Below are 21415 nucleotides of genomic sequence, written 5' to 3'. Positions count from 1 at the left end.
TTAAAATCCTCCATTAAAGCTACTCTGCTTTTGCTACGTGTTTGTCTAATTTCTGTATTTGTTCCATCTATGAGCAGAATTATGTGGAGGCAAAAAGGGTCTTGGCTGGAGAGATGGTGAGTCCCCCACGTCACCTCTTTTCTGGGTGGTAGCCTTATCTTCTGCCACTCAGGCGAAAGGAGCCCACCCGCTCCCCACTTGTTGAGCCCCTGCCCACTGCTGGGTTAATAACCAGCAACAGCAGGATAAGACTCTTAGTGGGTGTTAATTTCACACTTAAGGACCTCAATTGGCAGCAAAATGGGAATGCTGTCCGTGAGCCTTCCTGCCCTGAGCTTACCCACCTGCCACCTTCACTTAAATGCCCTTTCTGTCGCCAACTCTCATGGGGAAGGGCACAACGTGCTGCCCTTGTGGTAGCTGCTACAAGAATGCCTCTATACAACACTCACTACAGTCTTTAATGCTTTCTTACTTCAGAATTTAATTTTTAGGAGGCTCTGCTGCCTGCTTAACATACTCAAGTTGAATTTGTGCCTGCATCAGGCCCCTCCATCATTTTGTCCCTCCTTTTCACTGTAGCCTCCTCCTGCCATACTGTAGTGTATTGAAATTGCATTGTGCATTTTGTCCACCTCAGTCTACCATGACCATATACCAACAAAGGGAGTCTAGAAGGAGAATGAAGGAATCTATGTTTTAACAGTGTGTGCAGTCATGATAGTGACTGCTTCTTATTGGATGTTACTGCTCCTTTTCAAGGACATGAAACCCTCTGAGGTCTCTGCACAAATCTAATTCAGACCTCTTGCGCCGCCCTGATTTACATTGTTCCACAAGTTTAGTTTGGAGGTTGAGTTTATGGAATGCATTCAGTACAATTTCCCAAGACGATACATCACAGAACCAACTGACTGGAAGAAGTTACTTTGTGTAATGCAACAGGGTTAATTAATAATCTCAGAGTAAGGGATCCTCTGTAAAAGAGTGATCACTATATGATAGAATTTATTCTTAAATGTATGAACATCACTCTCAAAGTTAAAGTCAGGAGGTAGGTATGAGGAACGGAAGTTTCTAATGTAGATTGGGAAACTAAATCAAAAGTTATGATGATAAATGAGCAATAGTAAGCATTTAAGTAAATATTCTCAAAACATTTACATTCCACTGAGAAATAAAACCTCTGTGGGTGCTGGTGCGGTAGCAAAATGGTGGCTGTGTCCACTTCTGTCCTAGCCCTCACTGACTGCCATCTTGGGGCCTGAACTTGGGTGTTACCTGCATGCACTGGGAGTATGCAGTGCACGCAGACTCATAACACTTGTTTGACACCAGACCTGCCTCTTGGATCTCACTGCTCTCACCTTCTATTAAACACGCACAGCTGAACATTAGTTCAGTAGCACAGCCCCATTAGCGCCATTTATAGACATTATAGACATTATGCAACTTGCAGGTTATTGCTTATTACTTTCTATTGGCTCTGCTTGAATGTTAGGAAGCACTGGGATTTTGTAGAATTATGAAGATGGCAGGAAGTGGTACAAATAACTAAGGTGTTTGCCATAGATTGCTGCATCTGAGAGGTGATAGAGGCTCTGTATGTCAAGACGGGGGACTTCATTATCTTCTCTCTAAACTGAGAGAAGCATCCACTGGTCCAGCATTATTTATGCCACCAATCAAACCAGAGGATGGAAGCTGGGCAACAGGGGCTGTCCACTCCACTCTGGATCCTCTCCACAACACAACCACTTGTATAATGAGAGCCATGTTGTGATGAGCAGGTGGTTTTGCTGATGAAGCAAAGGTTCTGTTGCCTGAACCATCCTGGAGCAACCGCTTGACACTCTCCAGAGCGAATGTCCTGACTTGTGGAGGCCTGCTGCATTCTCCACAACCTGACCATTGTGAAGCCAAAGCCATTGCCACCATGGACTCAGCAATGACCTCAGGAGGATGAAGGGAGCAGACGTCTTCTGGTCAGGTTGTTTGTGAGAACTTGATTTGACTTCCTACAAATACAATCCCAATTTGTCTGTCGTGTATTACTGGGTAGTGCTACTCTCAGTGACTGCAGCATGGCTGCTTGGAAGCTGCTGCCTTTCACAAAGTGAAAGGGGAGGCAGTGACGTAGTGGTATTGCCACTGGACTAGTAATCCAGAGACTAGTATCCAGAGACCCAGAGTCTTGCTCTGGGGACCCAGGTTCGAATCCCGCCATGGCAGATGGTGAAATATGAATGCAATAACATTTTGGAATAAAAGGTCAAGGAAAGCATTGTCAATTATCGTTAGAACCCATCTGGTTCACTAACGTCGTTTAGGGAAGGAAATCTGACAACCTTACGTGGTCTGGCCTACATGTGACTCCAGACCCACAGAAATGTGGTTTACTTTCAATTGCCCTTAGGAATGGGCATTAAATGATGGCCCTGCCCAACTCAGAAACGCCCACGTTCCGCGAACGAATAAAATTTAAACAAATACTGCAAATGACCTTTCAAGACTCTTTGAGCAGCCTGGGCGTTCAGAATCAGGCTTTGGAATGTAACATCTTAGGTTGGGCGGTAGCAGTCTGGGCTGGCTAGCGGAGAAGAACAAGGGCAATGATAGAGTGATCGTGGCGGAAGAACGAATGCTTCGTGCAGCTTTGTGCTCCACTGGCACTCCCCTGCAATCTGAGCAATATGTTGGAGCACAGATTGCTGCATGACATGAGATCTTGAAAGACTTCTAGAGCACTGGTAACTGTAGCCGTAATAGCAGGAGTCTGAGCCTGCTTGTCACTAAGCTAAGGTTTCATGTCCTCAGTCTTCCAATGCAGCAATGTTCAGGCATTGGATAGTATCTGCTTGTCCAGCAATGGAAGCTGAGGCATTGGCCGTAAGGCACAGACATCATAGTTGACTTCTGCTAGTGCCCTCATGGGTTTGCCTGCCCCTTCCATTCTGCAAAGAATGGACAACAAGATCTGCATGAAGCTTTGCACCGCATTACAGCTAGAGATCCTTAATGCTGCTTGACAGTGACAGCATGCTTTTGGGCAGACCTACCATTCATCAAGCAATGTGGTTGACTCTCAAATACCCTCTGAAATGCAGGGCAGTTAGAGACAGGCAAATGCTGACAAAGCCAGCAACGTTCATATCCAGTGCATGAATTTTAAAAAAGCATTCCTGTGTGCACACCCATCAGCCTTCTTCTGCAGGCTGTCCCATCAAAGTCCTCATCTGAATCCATTGTGGCAGGACCCATGTATAATCTGGCTCTCCACGGAGTTGGCACATGTGCTATTTATACCTCTGCCCTGTTTGCAACTCACTCATACAGATTATTTGCTATCATCTAAAATACACACAGGGTCTGAGATGGTGACTGAGTGCCAGATAAGAACATAAGAACTAGGAGCAGGAGTAGGCCAATGGCCCTTCATGCCTGCTCCGCCATTCAATGAGATCATGGCTGATCTTTTGTGGACTCAGCTCCACTTTCCCGACTGCACACCATAACCCTTTATTCCTTTTCTTCTTCTTCTTCAGTCACTCCTCCAACCTCCTGTCTCACAGGCCGGTCATGCACGAGAGGGTATCTGAAAGTATAAATATACAAGAGCAGAGTTGGGGACGGGGAGAGCAAGAGTTTATATACTTCTAATACCCACAGATTGCAAATCACAACAGATTGTGGAATGACGGTGAAGTGGGATTTGCGAAGATGAGTTGGGCAGGAGCACACCATCATCCTCAATGTTTCAGCTATATTGTTCACCACGGGCTCAGCAATGGCCACTCCACTGATGGTGAGCAATGTCTCCTCCACTGTGGGGAGTGGGGGGGGGGGGCGGTCATGGGATCAGCACATTCAATTGGGCATGTCTCCTGGCGAGTAGTTGCTGCTGCTGCTGCCCATTATGGTCCCCCTGGTGCCGCAATAGATACAATAGAGAGGGAAGTGTGTCAGCAAATATGGAGCAATGTGTATGGATATGAGCCTGCCACAATTCAATTGATGGTGGAGTGTGCCAACTGTGAGGTGTGAATACACAGCTTACACCAGTGCAAAGTGCGAAATGTTGTGGTGTGAGGCTTTGAATGTGACATGCAAGTCATTGTTGGTGGAGATTTTTGCTGCATTGAGCAGTGTGCAAGATAGCGTGCAGCTGGTGCGTGTTCTTGATAAGTATGTACCGGTCAGGCAGGGAGGAAGGCGTCGAGCGAGGGAACCGTGGTTTACCAAAGAAGTGGAATCTCTTGTTAAGAGGAAGAAGGAGGCCTATGTGAAGATGAGGTGTGAAGTTTCAGTTGGGGCGATGGATAGTTACAAGGTAGCGAGGAAGGATCTAAAGAGAGAGCTAAGACGAGCAAGGAGGGGACATGAGAAGTATTTGGCAGGTAGGATCAAGGAAAACCCAAAAGCTTTCTATAGGTATGTCAGGAATAAGCGAATGACTAGGGAAAGAGTAGGACCAGTCAAAGACAGGGATGGGAAGTTGTGTGTGGAGTCTGAAGAGATAATTGAGATACTAAATGAATATTTTTCGTCAGTATTCACTCAGGAAAAAGATAATGTTGTGGAGGAGAATGCTGAGCCCCAGGCTAATAGAATAGATGGCATTGAGGTACGTAGGGAAGAGGTGTTGGCAATTCTGGACAGGCTGAAAATAGATAAGTCCCCGGGTCCTGATGGAATTTTTCCTAGGATTCTCTGGGAGGCCAGGGAAGAGATTGCTGGACCTTTGGCTTTGATTTTTATGTCATCATTGGCTACAGGAATAGTGCCAGAGGACTGGAGGATAGCAAATGTGGTCCCTTTGTTCAAAAAGGGGAGCAGAGACAACCCCGGCAACTATAGACCGGTGAGCCTCACGTCTGTAGTGGGTAAAGTCTTGGAGGGGATTATAAGAGACAAGATTTATAATCATCTAGATAGGAATAATATGATCAGGGATAGTCAGCATGGCTTTGTGAAGGGTAGGTCATGCCTCACAAACCTTATCGAGTTCTTTGAGAAGGTGACTGAACAGGTAGACGAGGATAGAGCAGTTGATGTGGTGTATATGGATTTCAGCAAAGCGTTTGATAAGGTTCCCCATGGTAGGCTATTGCAGAAAATACGGAGGCTGGGGATTGAGGGTGATTTAGAGATGTGGATCAGAAATTGGCTAGCTGAAAGAAGACAGAGGGTGGTGGTTGATGGGAAATGTTCAGAATGGAGTTCAGTTACAAGTGGAGTACCACAAGGATCTGTTCTGGGGCCGTTGCTGTTTGTCATTTTTATCAATGACCTAGAGGAAGGCGCAGAAGGGTGGGTGAGTAAATTTGCAGACGATACTAAAGTCGGTGGTGTTGTCGATAGTGTGGAAGGATGTAGTAGGTTACAGAGGGATATAGATAAGCTGCAGAGCTGGGCTGAGAGGTGGCAAATGGAGTTTAATGTAGAGAAGTGTGAGGTGATTCACTTTGGAAGGAATAACAGGAATGCGGAATATTTGGCTAATGGTAAAGTTCTTGGAAGTGTGGATGAGCAGAGGGATCTAGGTGTCCATGTACATAGATCCCTGAAAGTTGCCACCCAGGTTGATAGGGTTGTGAAGAAGGCCTATGGAGTGTTGGCCTTTATTGGTAGAGGGATTGAGTTCCGGAGTCAGGAGGTCATGTTGCAGCTGTACAGAACTCTGGTACGGCCGCATTTGGAGTATTACGTACTGTTCTGGTCACCGCATTATAGGAAGGACGTGGAGGCTTTGGAGCGGGTGCAGAGGAGATTTACCAGGATGTTGCCTGGTATGGAGGGAAAATCTTATGAGGAAAGGCTGATGGACTTGAGGTTGTTTTCGTTGGAGAGAAGAAGGTTAAGAGGAGACTTAATAGAGGCATACAAAATGATCAGGGGGTTGGATAGGGTGGACAGTGAGAGCCTTCTCCCGCGGATGGATATGGCTGGCACGAGGGGACATAACTTTAAACTGAGGGGTAATAGATATAGGACAGAGGTCAGAGGTAGGTTCTTTACGCAAAGAGTAGTGAGGCCGTGGAATGCCCTACCTGCTACAGTAGTGAACTCGCCAACATTGAGTGCATTTAAAAGTTTATTGGATAAACATATGGATGATAATGGCATAGTGTAGGTTAGATGGCTTTTGTTTCGGTGCAACATTGTGGGCCGAAGGGCCTGTACTGCGCTGTATCGTTCTATGTTCTATGGTGGTCAATGGCATAAAACAGAACCATAACATCAGGGAATGTTACAGCACAGAAGGAAACCATATCACCATTTGAAGATGTATTCATTGATCTTGACCACACATCATTAAGCGTCTCTGAGCATGATATCCAGGTCCTAGGGGTAGGACTGCTGGCATTGACCTCACCATTTACCTGCTCCCAATGCCTTCTCAGTATCTGTCTGGCGGACCGCCAGCTTCCTGAGGGGAGAGGACCTCTCTCCCCTCCGTACACCTCTTGTATCAAGGCCTCCAGAACTTGGGATATGGTCACTGGCATATTGCATCATTTTCATCATTCCTTCCTGGTATTGACCTCTGCAAAGGGACATAGAAAAGTTAAGTAAGTGGGTTGGAACATGACAAATGCAAGATAATGTGGGAAATTATTCCTGTTGGGTTGGCTCTCCAATACATTCTAGTGGCCTGGGAGCTTTCCCAAGGCTGGGCTAGGAAATCAGTAGCTTGCTTGCACATGAAAATGGACAGTCAATTAACATAGTTACTATCTCAATTAGGGGCAATTTCAGAGTCTCTCTGTCATTTTGTCAGTGGTGAAGCATTTACGCTCCCCCCCCCTCCCCCTCCCCGCCCCACCCTGTTCCCCCACATCCTCCACCCTGCCACTTGCTGAGGCCGCCAACTCCTATGGATGGCTGAAGTGGCCATAGGACTAGAGGCTCCATGCCCCAAAGAGGAGGTGCCTCTTCCAAAAGACTTGCCCAGTGGAGGGGTTTCCCATCCACCTCGTTGACTTACCAACCTAGATCCCGGTTATTTCTTCACTGCCGTGTAGGCTAGCAAGTCCATTTTAAGGCCCCACCTCACCTCTCCAACCCTGCAACCTGACTCATAAAATGCCACCTTTTCCAGTGGGGCTGGTGAGGACACAGGCCTGCCGTGCCTCTGGACCAGCAGCATCGTCACATTAAGGGCAATAAGCTCAGAGTCAGCCACTGGCCAATTAGGATGCTGTATCCAGGAAAATGTCTCCATCAGTCTTGGTCCCTGCAGCGCAGCCTTGAGACATCCATTTGGGCCTGGCATTAGGGTCGCAAAGCTTATAGATAGGAAGAATATTCTTTGAGGCAACGCAGCAAAGGTTCACTGGATTGCTCACTGCCTGAATCATGATGAATGGCTGTGTGTTAACTGCAAAATGCAATCATCACAGCCACAGCCAGGGCCTATCCAATGTAGCCACCAGAATATCTGAACCCAAACTCGAGTAACTTCACACCGGTGTGAAGGAAAAGACTTATTTACGGACTAAGCAACTGGTTGTCCCCATTCTGTAAATGTCTTTGGGCGATGTGGTACTTTCTGATATGCTGTATTGTTCCACCTGACCTGCATTTCATAGGTTGTACAATGCCACGGGGGTGGGGAGGGATGGGGTGGGGGGTAGTCCTCACCCAGAACAAAGCCGCAAGCTGATGGTGAGCTTCATCACACATCACAATGGGTTAGCCAGATTTTGTGCTTCCTGGAATAGGATGAGGTAACTGCAGCTTACTAGGTTCCACTCATCCACTCTCACCTGTCTTATTGGGTGATTAGCAAATGCATTCACTATATTGGGGTCTGGAAATTCTCCAACAATTTTATTGATTCCACCTTCAACACATCCCTAGCTTCCTTGTTTCCAGTCAGCAGTGAGACAACAATATTAGTTTATTTGCAACTTTTCCGACTGCAAGGTTCCCAGAGATACTAGATTCTTCCGCATTGCTTCACTTTACACCGATTTTGTGGTCTGCTTATTCCAAACTTCGATATGTTTGATTGTCATAAAATTCGAATGTTGATTAGTCATTTAACCTCTTTTTGGAACAAATTCAAATGAAGCTATCCAATCAAACTGCATACTATAGGTTTCAATACGTTCTGGTCTTCCGCTCTGTAGCTATTTACTTTAGTCACTTCCATAACTTCATGCAGAATTTTTTTCCCATTTTCCCTATAGCTCCATCACTGATATTAGCACAGTTTTGTGTTTGCCAATCAATTCTATTTGCTTAATTAAAAAGTAGTTTGACTTGGCATTCTCCATTCCTTTGGCATGGCCCGAAATGTATTCTGTTTTCTTGCTTCCCCATAACTTCATGATCACCCTGTTACAATTCTAATGCCCAGAAATTTGAGCCGACTCATCTGGTATCAGCCCTCATTGAGCCAGAGAGCTGTATACGCCTCTCTGGGTGTCTAGCTGCGAGGTGGAGAGGATGTCGGGAGGGGGCGTCGGAGGGGGTTGTTGAAGAGATGGAGTGTTGGGGCGAGGAGATGGTGGGGAGCAATAGCCAGGGAGGAGGGTTGTTGAGAAGGTGGGTGTTGGGGAAGGGTTGACGGGAATGTGGTGAATGTATAGTGCTAATAATTCACCAATGCATTTGTATCATGTTCTGCTGTTGTGTTATATTGTTAACCCTGTGGGCTCCACCTATGGGCCATTGTGTGGCTTCACCCACAGGGGGATATGTTGGGGCATGTACGAGTTCCGCCCATGGCTCCTCTCCTTAAGAGGAAGTATAAAGAGCAGCTGACCTGCAGGCAGTTCCCAGTATTGTAAAGTCGCAGGCAGGCACTGTTCTAAGCTGATTAAAACCACAGTTTACTTCTCCTCGTGTCTTTGAGTGAATTGATGGTCGCATCAATTTAATCAGCTTAAATACAACTATGGAATCAGCCCTCAAACCTGACAGACTGGAATTCGATCCGCAGGCCGCGGAGGCGAAATAAATTTTTTCGCACTGACTTCGATGCTTCAAGGCCTACCTCGCCGCATCGTCCACGCCATCCGTCACTGATGAACAGAAGCTGAGCCTCCTCCACGCACGGGTGAGCCATCGCATTTTTGTCCAGCTCGACAAGGCCGCCTCCTATACAGAAGCCCTTGCGCTGCTCGAACGCCTCTACATACGGCCTGTGAACGTGGTCTACGCGCGACACGTCTTCACCACTCGCCGCCAGCGCCCCGGGGAGTCGCTAGATGACTACCTACGCGACCTCAAAGCCCTCGCACGCAATTGTAATTACCAGGCCGTTACGGCCACTCAGCACACGGAGCTCGCCGTCCGAGACATCTACGTGGCGAGAGTCCGGTCGAATTATGTGAGACAGTGCCTGCTCGAAAAAGGGACCCAGGACCTGGACGACACGGTAAAGTTAGCCACCTCTCTGGAGGTTGCTTTTCAGAGCCTTACTGCGTTTCCGGCCGATCATGCGACTCCCTCATGGGCCCCCGACCAGAGACTACCCCAGGCCTGTGCCGCGCGGCTGCCCGTCCATCATGGGGGGCTACACTGCTATTTTTGTGGCCAGTCTCAACACCCCCGGCAGCACTGCCCGGCCCGCAACGCGAACTGCAGCAGCTGCAGCGAAAAGGGCACTTCGCCAAGGTCTGCCTGGCCAGGTCTAAAAACTCTAACTCACAGACCCAATCCTCAGACTCACAGGCCCGCAGACCCCGCAATGTGGCAGCGTGTCTGCCGACTCCGCCCCCTCACAACACGTGCGACGCACGGGGGCCGCCATCTTGGCCATCCTCCCCCACGCGGCCGGCCATGTGCGATCCACCTTGGCCACCATCTGTTGCGCCGCTCGACGCATACGACCTACACGGACAGTCATCGCGGGGCCGGCCCAGCACCTCCGATCACACTGCCGGGTACCCACAACTCAGCGCAGTCACCCTGGACCAGTCGCGCCCCAAGCACTTCCGGAGCTCCATGATGGCCGTCCGGGTTAACGGGCACGAGACACCCTGTCTTTTCGACTCCGGGAGCACAGAGAGCTTCATTCACCCGGACATGGTAAGACGCTGCGCCCTCCCAATTTTCCCGCCGCAACAAACCATCTCCCTCGCCTCTGGGTCGCACTCGGTGCAAATCCAAGAGTTTACTACAGCAACCCTAGCGATCCAGGGCGCTGAGTACGCTAATTTTAAACTATATGTGCTCCCAGACCTCTGCGCTCCTCTCCGATTGGGACACGACTTCCAATGTAACCTCAGGAGCCTTACTCTTAAGTTCGGGGGGCCCCTACCCCCACTCACCATATGCAGCCTCGCGACCCTAAAAGTCGACTCTCCCCCACTCTTCGCAAACCTCACTGCCGACTGCAAGCCAGTCGCCACCAGAAGCAGGCGGTATAGCATGCAGGACAGAACGTTCATTAGGTCCGAGGTCCAGCTTCTCTTGCGGGAGGGAGTCATAGAAGCCAGCAATAGCCCCTGGAGAGCTCAGGTGGTGGTCGTCAAGACCGGGGAAAAGTTCCGGATGGTGGTTGATTACAGCCAAACCATTAACCGGTACACGCAACTCAGTATGTACCCCCTCCCCGGATTGCAGACATGGTAAATCAGATCGCACACTACCGCGTGTTCTCCACAGTGTATCTGAAGTCTGCATACCACCAGCTCCCAATCTGCCCGGAGGACCACCACTACACGGCGTTTGAGGCAGACGGCCGCCTTTTCCATTTCCTCTGGGTCTCCTTTGGCGTACAAATGGGGTTTCGGTGTTCCAAAGAGCAATGGACCAAATGGTGGACCAGTACGGGCTGCGGGCTACATTTCCATACTTGGACAATGTCACCATCTGCGGCCATGATCAGCAAGACCATGACGCCAACCTCCACCAATTTCTCCAAACCGCCCAAAAACCCGACCTCACCTACAACAAGGAGAAATGCGTTTTCCGCACAAGACTAGCCATCCTCGGCTACGTCGTGGAGAACAGGGTCCTAGGGCCCGACCCTGACCGTATGCGCCCCCTCCTGCAACTCCTTCTCCGTCACTGCCCCAAGGCCCTGAAGAGGTACCTTGGATTATTCTCCTATTACGCCCAGTGGGTCCCCCAGTATGCGGACAAAGCCCGCCCACTAATTAAGGCCACCATTTTTCCACTGGCAACTGAGGCCCGCCAGGCCTTCAGCTGCATCAAGGCGGACATCGCCAAAGCCGCAATGTGCGTGGTGGACGAGTCCATCCCCTTCCAGGTGGAGAGCGACGCATTGGAGGTCGCTCTCGCCGCCACCCTCAACCAAGCAGGCAAACCGGTAGCGTTCTTTTCCCGCACCCTCACCACCTCTGAAATTCGACACTCCTCGGTCGAAAAAGAAGCCCAAGCTATCATGGAAGCCATGCGGCACTGGAGGCACTACCTTGCTGGTAGAAGGTTTACCCTCGTCACCAACCAACAATCGGTAGCCTTCATGTTCGACAATATGCAAAATCAAGAACGATAAGACCTTGAGGTTGAGGATCGAACTCTCCACCTATAACAATAGGTGGATATAGTATATCGCCCTCGGAAGCTCAACGAATCCCCAGATGCCCTGTCCCGCGGCACATGCGCCAGCGAGCAAGATGACCGACTACGGCCTATCCACGATGACCTCTGCCACCCGGGGGTCACCCGGCTCGGCCATTACATCAAGGCCCGCAACCTGCCCTACTCCACCGAGGAGGTCAGAACCATGACCAGGGACTGCCAAATCTGTGCGGAGTGTAAACCGCACTTCTATCGACCGGATAAGACCCACCTGGTAAAGGCATCTCGGCCTTTTGAACGCCTCAATATAGATTTCAAAGGGCCCCTCCCCTCCAATAACCGCAAGACATACTTTCTCAACATCATAGATGAGTTCTCCCGCTTCCCATTTGCCATCCCCTGCCCTGATATGACCACTCCCACTGTCATTAAAGCCCTGCATAGTGTCTTCACCCTGTTTGGTTTCCCCAGTTATGTCCACAGTGACCGGGGTTCGTCGTTCATGAGCGACGAACTGCGTCAGTACCTGCTCAGTAAGGGCATCGCCTCGAGCAGGATGACCAGTTATAACCCCAGGTGAAACGGGCAGGTGGAGAGGGAGAGCGCGACGGTCTGGAAGACTGTCCTACTGACCCTCACTGGCTGGAGGTCCTCCCCGATGCGCTCCACTCTATCAGGTCCCTCCTTTGCACGGCCACAAACCAGTCTCCTCATGACCGCTTGTTTGTTTTCCCTCGGGGAGCTACCTCAGGGGCCTCACTTCCATCCTGGCTGAAGACACCGGGACCAGTCCTCCTCGTTCGGAGCCATAAGACCGACCCCCTGGTAGAGAGGGTCCAGCTCCTACACTCCAACCCACAATATGCTTATGTCGAACACCCCGATGGCCGACAAGATACCGTCTCTCTCCGGGACCTGGCGCCCGCAGGCTCTACCACCACCACCGCAGCCCCCACACTATATCCCGTCCAACCTACCATGCCCAGCACCCCCACCCCTATATGGCTCCCCCGCTCCCTCCCACCCGCCACACCGGTCCACAGGAATGAAGCTCCAGAAGAGCCGTTCCCGGAGTCCACGCCTGTGCCCGCACCGGACCCACTTCCACAGCCACCCGGACCGGCTGCAACACCAGTGCTTCGGCGGTCGCAGCGTACAATCCGTGCACCGGACTGGCTGAACCTATGAGCCCGTCACCCCCGCCGGACTTCATTTTTTAACGGGGTGAATGTGGTGAATGTATAATGCTAATAATTCACCAGTGCATTTGTATCATGTTCTGCTGTTGTGTTATGTTGTTAACCCTGTGGGCTCCACCTATTGGCCATTGTGTGGCTTCACCCACAGGGTTGGGGCAGCTGACCTGCAGGCAGTTCCCAATATTGTACCAGTCGCAGGCAGGCACTGTTCTAAGCTGATTAAAACCATGGTATACTTCACCTCATGTCTTTGAGTGAATTGATGGTCGCATCAGGGTGGGAGGGCGGTTGTTGAGGAGGTAAGGTGTTGGGGAGAGGAGACGGTGTGGAGCAATAGCCAGGGAGGAGGGTTATTGAGGAGGTGGGTGTTGGGGAGGAAGCTGTTAGAGAGGGTGTGTGATGTGGTGGGGATGACAGGGAGGGTGGTTGTTGAGCAGGACATGGATCTCGGGTGTGTTGTAGAATTCTATTTATTTTTAAAGTATTTCGACCCCTGTGGTGGTCCTCCTCTGTGAGTTCTCTTCGCTCTGAGTGAGCATAAATCACAAGGTGTTTTTTTCCCGATTAGGTAGATACAGTTTACAATGTTCTCTTCATAAGTCAGTTTGGTTGCACAATTATTGATTAATGCAACATATTTGAATATTTAATATTAATCTGCAGTTGAAAGTGTAGAAAGTACAAAAGCAAAATACCTTGCAAGGAGCTAGGGGAGCATAAGACAGACTTTCTTTGATTGAGATATAGTATCAGGTAATGGAACAAGAGAGATAAAGCCTGCCAATAAATTTGGTAGCCTTGGCTGAGAGATAATACTAGATGTAAACCGCTTGGCCGATCTGCTCCTTTGTTGTTCTTGACTTCATTATCCACATCATTGTTATTTAATTTAAAGTTAATGCTTGGAATCTAAACTATTCCCTATTGAAAAAGCTCTGGTAATTTGTAGTAGAAATGTTCCCTTCGTTCGTCTCAGGTACCATTGATACTCGCTTAAAAGTGTTGTGAGAGTGAGGCAGGGAGAGGGTAAGATCGAACTTGAGTTTCCATTTGGTCTACGTGCCATCTTCCTCTTGGTACCACTGCTTTCTGACCCAAAGTCTTCTTCTGGAAGGGGAGAGGGCTTAGTAGAAGCTGCCGTTTTCTGATTTGAATCCAAACACCTAGTTTTGGCTCGCCCAAAGTCAACACAATCTGCAACTGAAACTATTTGTCAAGGATCATCTTCCCATTTAGAAACACTACAGTACTGAAGGAGACTATTTGGCCGATCGGGTCTGCACTGATCCCCTGAACGGGTACGTCCCCACATTATCCCCTTAACCCAGTAACCCCACCTACCCTTTTTCGACACTAAGGGGCAATTGATCATGGCCAATTCACCTAACCTGCACATCTTTGGATTGTGGGAGGAAACTGGAGCACCCGGAGGAAACCCTCGTAGACACAGGGAGAAAGTGCAAACTCCACACAGTCACCCGAGGTGGCAATTGAACCCGGGTCACCAGAGCGGTGAGGCAGCAGTGCTAACCACTGTACCACCATGCTGCCCTTTTAAAACGGAGACATTTAACTGTTGTCCACTGCTTTGGTGCTGTGGTGATACACCCTCTCGGCTCCCTCCTGTCAGTACAAACCTGCAGGAGTTCCAGCTTTACACAAAGGGGAAAATCTAGCCTAACATCCCAGATTAGACTTTGCAGCCCCAATCAATGCAAGTAACATTACCAGTAGGCCAATTACTATTTGTAAAGATAATTTCTGTCACATGATCAGAAACAAATTGGAACTGACTGTAGGTAATAATGCTTTCTCCATGTTCTTTTTTTGCAGCAATTTTAATGTCTCAAATTGGCATTAGTATGGGCACCAAGACCATTGATTGTCTCCAGGTAAAGACATGGTGCATTGCTGACACCGATGGCTGTAAAAATATATGGGACTTAATTGAAGAAGTCTGTAACACAACAGGTAATTATTAAATGGAAGCTATATTGCCAACATGTTTGTCCTGAATGCTAACACTGTAATTTAGTAAAGTAACTCATATTTAAAGGGTTAATATTAATGCTGAGGTTATATCACAAAATCTGCAGTTTTGCCGATTGCAATTTCCTGACATACAAAAGTTTGCAACTTCTCTTCAACTTTTATGATTGTATGAATTTATATATAAGCTGAATGTGTTTTCAGTGTTCGGCTTTGGAACTTGTTGAATTGAATTCAGTGTCCATAATTAAACCATTGTCTCATGAATTGCAGGGGTTCAAATTAGAGAATTTTTCTAGTTTTAAAATGTGGAATACGATGACATTTAAAGCCTGCATATAGTATTGCAAATATCATGACTTTGTTTTACAAATCATTCGGTAGTACTTCAAACAGACCATAACTCTTCATACAGTTTATTCCATCAGTAAAATGTGTTGTTTAGTATTCCTCATAGCCCCATTCCATGCTTTGTTCCTATACCCTTATACTCTTTTTTATGTTCAAATGAATTTTGCTTCCCTTTTACAAACATTTATAGATTCTGATTCCATTATGATTTTTGACAAATTGATTCTATATTTCAGGAATTGTCTCCTTAAAAATAATCACCAGCCCTCTCCCTTTGTTCTTTTCAGTGATGCTCTTAAATGTATATTCTTGACTCACTGACCTGTAGAAATAACTACTTTGTATTCCCGACCTCTCTTTACAAAGGCTTAAATTAGCACTTAGTGCTAAAATGGTTATAGCTACCGCAGTAGCTGATAGTCTCCTGAGATTGAAAGTGTACAATGGTATGCTTCAGTGCTAATCCAAAATCTAAGATGGGATAGAGAAAACAATGTAGATTGCTCACTTTGAATCCAGTCTAGAATGAGTGAGTTCATTGCGTTACTAAAGACCCTTGAATTCTCTGAGTGAAGTGACCTGTGCAAGGCTCAGTCTTGACTCCAATCTGTCCTTAATACAATCTGACAGCTTTGCCCTCATGGTTCAGTTAACTCATCTCCTGAAGGGAAAATCCGACACATGTTGCACATTTCCACAGGGTTTCTTTTGCTTTGCGTTGGAACTCTGGAGTATGTTCGGCAGAAACCTTACATCGTACGATAAACCGATTTTCTGCCCCTCCCCTGCCAAAGTTCCACGTGAACACAAGAATTAGCAGCAGGAAAAGGCCATTCAGCCCCCCAAACCTGCTCTGCCATTCCATAAGTTCATGACTGATCCCATTGTAGCCTCAAAAATGAAAAGAACTAAATGACCTTCTGAGAGAAGAAATTCTTCCTCACCTCCGTCTTAAATAGGAGACTCCTTGGGCAGGATTCGCCGGCCATTTACTGGCTGCTGGATTCTCTAGTTCCGCTGGCAGTGCACCCCTGTTCACGGGTTTCCCCGCAGTATGGGGTGGCTTCAATGGGAAATCCCACTGACAAACGGTGGGAGGAGAGATTTCCGTCACCAGCGGTCAGATTCCCTGTCCTCACGAGCAGCGGTAGCGGGGCGGACTCGCAATGGAGAATCCCAGCCCTTTTTCATGTCCCCTAGTTCCAGTCTCTGCCGTAAGAGGAAACGTCCTTTTGGCATCCACCCTGTAAAGTCCCCTCAGGACCTTATGGGGGCGATTTTGAGCCGCCAACGAGAGCGGCGACGTGAGCCGAAAATTCGGTGAGAATCGGAAAACGCCGGCTGGATCGCGGTTTCCGATTGCCTACGCCCCTTGCCGGTGGCGTAAATAGAAATCAGGAACCTAATTTTAAGACATTATAACATCATTAGCGAGCCCTCGCGCTGGGATTTCCCCACTCTCTGAATATTCATCGATCATCGTGTGACGTCACAACAGCTGTATGTAAACGAAAACCTGGCAACCTCACCTCCTCGAAACCTTCCATGCCTATTAGGCATCGCAGGGGCTGGGGTGCCTTATAGAATCTTTTAATCACATTTTGGTTTGATGTTTTAAGTTTCATTTGTTATTCACTTTTTCTTCAAGGCAATTTCTCTTGAAGGCACTGTCCCTTTAATTTGTCCTTCAGTTTATAGGATTGAGTTGACTTGGTTGTTTGTGTTGCTCAAGATAGTGGAAACCTAGCCCTGGATTTCCCCTGTGGCTTAGAGTTACTGAACTGTAATCCATAAATCTAGGGCAATGCTCTCAGGTTCCAGACGTGAATCCAGGTAACAAATTGCGAATAAGGGAGGTCTCAGATGTGCTATATGCGAAGGCCCATATGTACATCAACTTGGACCCGGATCAGGCGAGCCAGGATGTCAGGGCCATGGGCTTCATCCACATGCGCGGTAGCACAGTGGTTAGCGCTGCTCCTTCACAGAGCCAGGCACCCAGGTTCGATTCCCGATTTGGAATCACTAGTTGTGCAGAGTCTGCACGTTCTCCCCGTGTCTGCGTGGGTTTCCTCCGGGTGCTCCGGTTTCCTCCCACAAGTCTCGAAAGACGTTCTTGTTAGGTGAATTGGACATTCTGAATTCTCCCTCTGTGTACCCGAACAGGCACCGGAATGTGGCGACTAGGGGCTTTTCACAGTAACTTCATTGCAGTGTTAATGTAAGCCTATTTGTGACACTGATAAAGATTATTAGATTATTATTATTTCCCAGGTGCAGGGTGTTTTCGACTGCAGTGTTTTCCTACTGAGCTCTGCACATCTTATGGTGACATGGGTGCCATTTTTGAACTGCAACGGATTGAGGAGGAGGTTGGAGGAGGGTGGTGATGGGAAACTCACGGAGGAGAAGAAGGATGATGGTGGCTGCATTCATGGGGAGGGCGCTTAATTGATTGGCCGGAAACTGAAGGAGAATGTTGCTGACTTACAGGGAGGACAGAGCGATGCTCCTCTTACCCTCTGCGAAATAGCTGACTCCTACCTAACAGAGAGCTGAATGAAACCTGCCAATGAATGGGATTATCATGTGGCCTAGGAATATTGGATGACAAAGCTCAGCAGCTAATGCCTCCGCCGAAGTCAGCACCCTGGTGTTTCTCTCCACCCTACGTACGAGGTGGGAAGACTCTCTACATGTTTTCAGCCCTCAAACATTCTCACCACTGGAGAATACTGTCAGACATGAGAGGCCTGTGTGTTGATGGGGCGGGCGGGGGTGGCGGATTTAACCTTCCAGGGATAGGGGGTTGGGGAGTGGGTGCCAGCACCAACAATGTCACTCCAGCTGCTCCTCAAGCCCATGAAGCCCAGGGATCCTTGGGCACCTGAAGATAATAGGCAGTAGCTCTGCCCAGGGCCTTCCACGCAGCAGACCCTGGGAATGTCCAGCCCATCTGATGCCCCTCCCTGTGAGCGATACACCTCCAACCCTGTGTCATCAGTGTGGGAGTTGGGAGAGACATAGCTCTTCCATTCTGACACTCTACGGGGGTGAAGCACTGAGTGTGCACAGGTGTTTGTGGAGCACGGCTCCATGACATGACAGTGTGCAGAATCTGTCTGGGTCAATAAAGTGGTCTTTAAATGCAAGAGCGATATTACAATGGTGACATCTTGATGAGTGCCTTGGTTCACCTGTGCCCATTGGGTGTCTATAGTTTCGAATTCTAACTCACCCTCCCACTACATCTAGGTGTAGTCCCAGGATCCACAGGTAAGGTTGAGGTGACCTGCTGCCTCCACGCCCTGTTGCCTTAGGTAATCTTGGCAGGCAACCCCTGGGGCGGGGCGGGATCTTAAAATCCGGGCCTTCTTTCAGACTGTACAGGTGTTGTACCGCTCCTCCTCAGTGTGCAGAGTTGGAGGTGTATCGCTCACAGGGAGGGGCATCAGATGGACTGGACATTCCCAGGGTCTGCTGCGTGGAAGGCCCTGGGCAGAGCTACTGCCTATTATCTTCAGGTGCCCAAGGACCCCTGGGCTTCATGGGCTAGAGGGGCAGCTGGAGTGAGATCCAGAAACCCCACCATCCTCTGGCGCTGACACCCGTGGATTCCCACAAGTGTCTGCACGATGTTGTTGAAGTGCTGCACCATGGAGCTCATGCCCTCCCTCAGCCATGGAGGTCATGAGCTGAACGCCACTCTCGCAGTGTTGGCCTCATTGTGTCGGCGTAACGGTGCCATCTCCTTGGCCAGAAGGTGATTGAACTCCTCCAGTTGGTCTTGCCATCCGAGAAGTGATGCTGTCATCTCTTCCTGATGCTCGTGACTTTACCTTTGTATTTCCAGCAGCTCTGGGACAACCAGGCCCAGGGCATGTCATTGGCCAAGGGCTCCCTCAGAGTGCCGGATCCCTGGGCTCCAGCCTCCCTGTTATCTCTTGAACAATCTGCAATTGCCATTTATGTCACCAGCAGGTTTTGTCCTCCTGTTGCTCGTGTAAGACGAGGTTTAGAAAATAACCAAAATTAGAGGGAGAAGCCAACAATAAATAAAAATGAAAGTGAGTTGGCCATAAAAAGTTTGTCAAATGCTGCATTTTCCATCTGCACAACACAGAACTCTGACACAGCATCACGCATGCAATAGTTAAACTACACACGTAGCAAGGCCACAGGGCAAGTGCACTCACAGACAGAACAACCAGTTACAGAGCATTAATGGGAAGGACCTTGAGTACTTTTCCAACTGGGAAACATTGTGAAAGGTAGGTGGCTCAAAGCAGAATAAAATAACCAAAAATGTAGAAGTATTTCATCTTTTCATTGAAAACATTATAGTACTCAATAGCTTCTGACAGTGGAGAGGCACATAATCAAATCAAGCAAACTCAATCATTACAAATCTCACACCAGCACTGGACTCCGAATGAAGTCCTGCTGCAGGGAGTGGAGGAACTATTGCTAAATGTGGGTTGCTGATGGGGAGAATTAGATGTGCAGTCTCTCTGAGTTTGTTAGAATGAGATTTGTTTGGAAGTTAGTGGCAAGTCATAGAATCTTTCCACAAAGAGATTGCATGTGGAAGGACACATCTGAAGGCAACTTCACAGAAATGGTAAAAAATTGAAAACATGAACCAGCTTGATTCAGTTCCAATCGCTGTAATTTGAACCATGGTTTCTTGAGTAATTCAGACTGTACTAAATCATCTGCATTCTGGCAAATTTAACAAATACATTCAAATATAATATTCTTTTAATTGATTGCAGGTGAAGCTTGCACAGAAAAGGATCGCAGCAGTTGTAACCTAACCATCCAGTATTTAACTGACAGTTACCCAGCATTTAAGGGGTGCAACTGTCTTGAAGACAAATCATGCGACTTTCTCAGACCACTTGGGAAACAATGCACCAACCAAGGAGGTAACGAAATAGCCACAGCTATATAATGAGGTAGCATCAATGAATTTACAGACAGCTTCATGTTCTATCAATGGAAATATAAGGTGAAAGACCCTTACCTAAGATTAACACTTGCTTTAAAATTGCAGAGAGGGACTTTGTACAAACACGCTAAATTTTTAGATTGGAACAACACCAATCGGAAAATGTAGTTTAAAACTGTGCAAATAAGGAGTAAAGAGGGAATTCAGTGAGTATTATTTCACAGAGGAATTAATTAACATATGGAACAAATTATTAGGAAAGGTCATTGTACTGAATTCAGGAGGCAAGTCCATATGCTTTCGAGACAGTATATAGTGAGAAGGAAAAAAGGCAGGGATGAGATTAACTAGAAACACACCATCGTATCAAGCCAAATGTCCTTTTCCCATTCCTCAATATCCCTACAAAAAAAGGTGACAACGAGTTTGGCTGTTGGAGCGAAAGGTCAAATCAAAGTAAAAGGTTTCAGCCAATGTTGTTATGGGCTTAAACAGGTGTATCTAAGTTTATATTGACATGGGTCAATGTATTTTAGATAACTTTCGGAAGGTTATTTGACATTTGAGCTTTTCCTCTCCGTTTTTATGCAGAGCTCTCCAGAACAGTTCCTGTGAATCCAGAAGCACAACCTGACTGGAGTCAACGTTCAAGGCTCATGAGTATAAATAACCAGATAAAGAAGGACAATGATTGCTCAGCAGTTAGGTATCGCTGTCTAAAATCCGCCAATTGCAGTTCAGTGTATGCAAGGTTCAAGAAGATGTGCAAGAACAGGAAAGGTAATTGCGACATCCCATCTGTAGGACAACAGTGCCTAACTGCATGGCAAGCATTGCAGCGCACAGACCTCGCCAACTGTGACTGTCCAAGACAGGGAAGGCTGAAGTGCCAGAGAATACGGACCAGCCTTTTCTACAATGCTTGCGTGAAAATTGCATCTACAAATCTAAACACAAGCAGGGACGAAGGAAGGGAACAGCATAATCCTGTTGGGGGCAGCAGTACGTTAACATCAGTGCCTAACATAGAATCCTTGATGTGTTGAACCTGCTATTGATTTCTGAACCAAATTTACGTGCATAATGTTTGCACTATTGTTTCAATTACAGGTACAGATGATGTCATGGAGAGCAGAAAATCAACCCCAGAATCCACTCTTCTTGCCAAATATGACAACGAAAGTAAGAGATAAAAGAGTGTTGTTCGTCAGTAGCATTTTATGGGAAATTGGATGTTAAACATACAATTTTACTCATCCTCATTCTGATTAGAGGAAAGTGCCACGTGCTGCTCCCGATTTTTCTTTGCTTGGGTGTGACAAACCAGAATTGTCATTTGTTGCTGTCTAACATTACCATTTCTTTCCAGCCAGATGTTACGCAGCTGAGGTTAAGGGACCAGTTGGACCACAGCTACTCTCAG

The 21415-nt window shown here is 47.8% G+C and overlaps 1 protein-coding gene across 1 annotated transcript in view; it reads left to right on the top strand.

Moving 5' to 3' along the window:
• The window catches only part of gfral (GDNF family receptor alpha like), a 145076-nt gene that overhangs the window by 42449 nt on the left and 81212 nt on the right, over positions 1-21415 (top strand). The window contains exons 2-5 of the mRNA XM_072500682.1: positions 14535-14672; positions 19817-19969; positions 20584-20994; positions 21103-21174. Coding sequence (XP_072356783.1) covers positions 14535-14672; positions 19817-19969; positions 20584-20994; positions 21103-21174 — 774 coding nt within the window. The remainder of the gene's footprint in view (positions 1-14534; positions 14673-19816; positions 19970-20583; positions 20995-21102; positions 21175-21415) is intronic.

This window comes from Scyliorhinus torazame, chromosome 4 (genome assembly GCF_047496885.1).
Source record: "Scyliorhinus torazame isolate Kashiwa2021f chromosome 4, sScyTor2.1, whole genome shotgun sequence".
NCBI lineage: Eukaryota > Metazoa > Chordata > Chondrichthyes > Carcharhiniformes > Scyliorhinidae > Scyliorhinus > Scyliorhinus torazame.
Note: the sequence above shows the minus strand (reverse complement) of the source record. Positions and strands in the feature narration are given on the sequence as shown.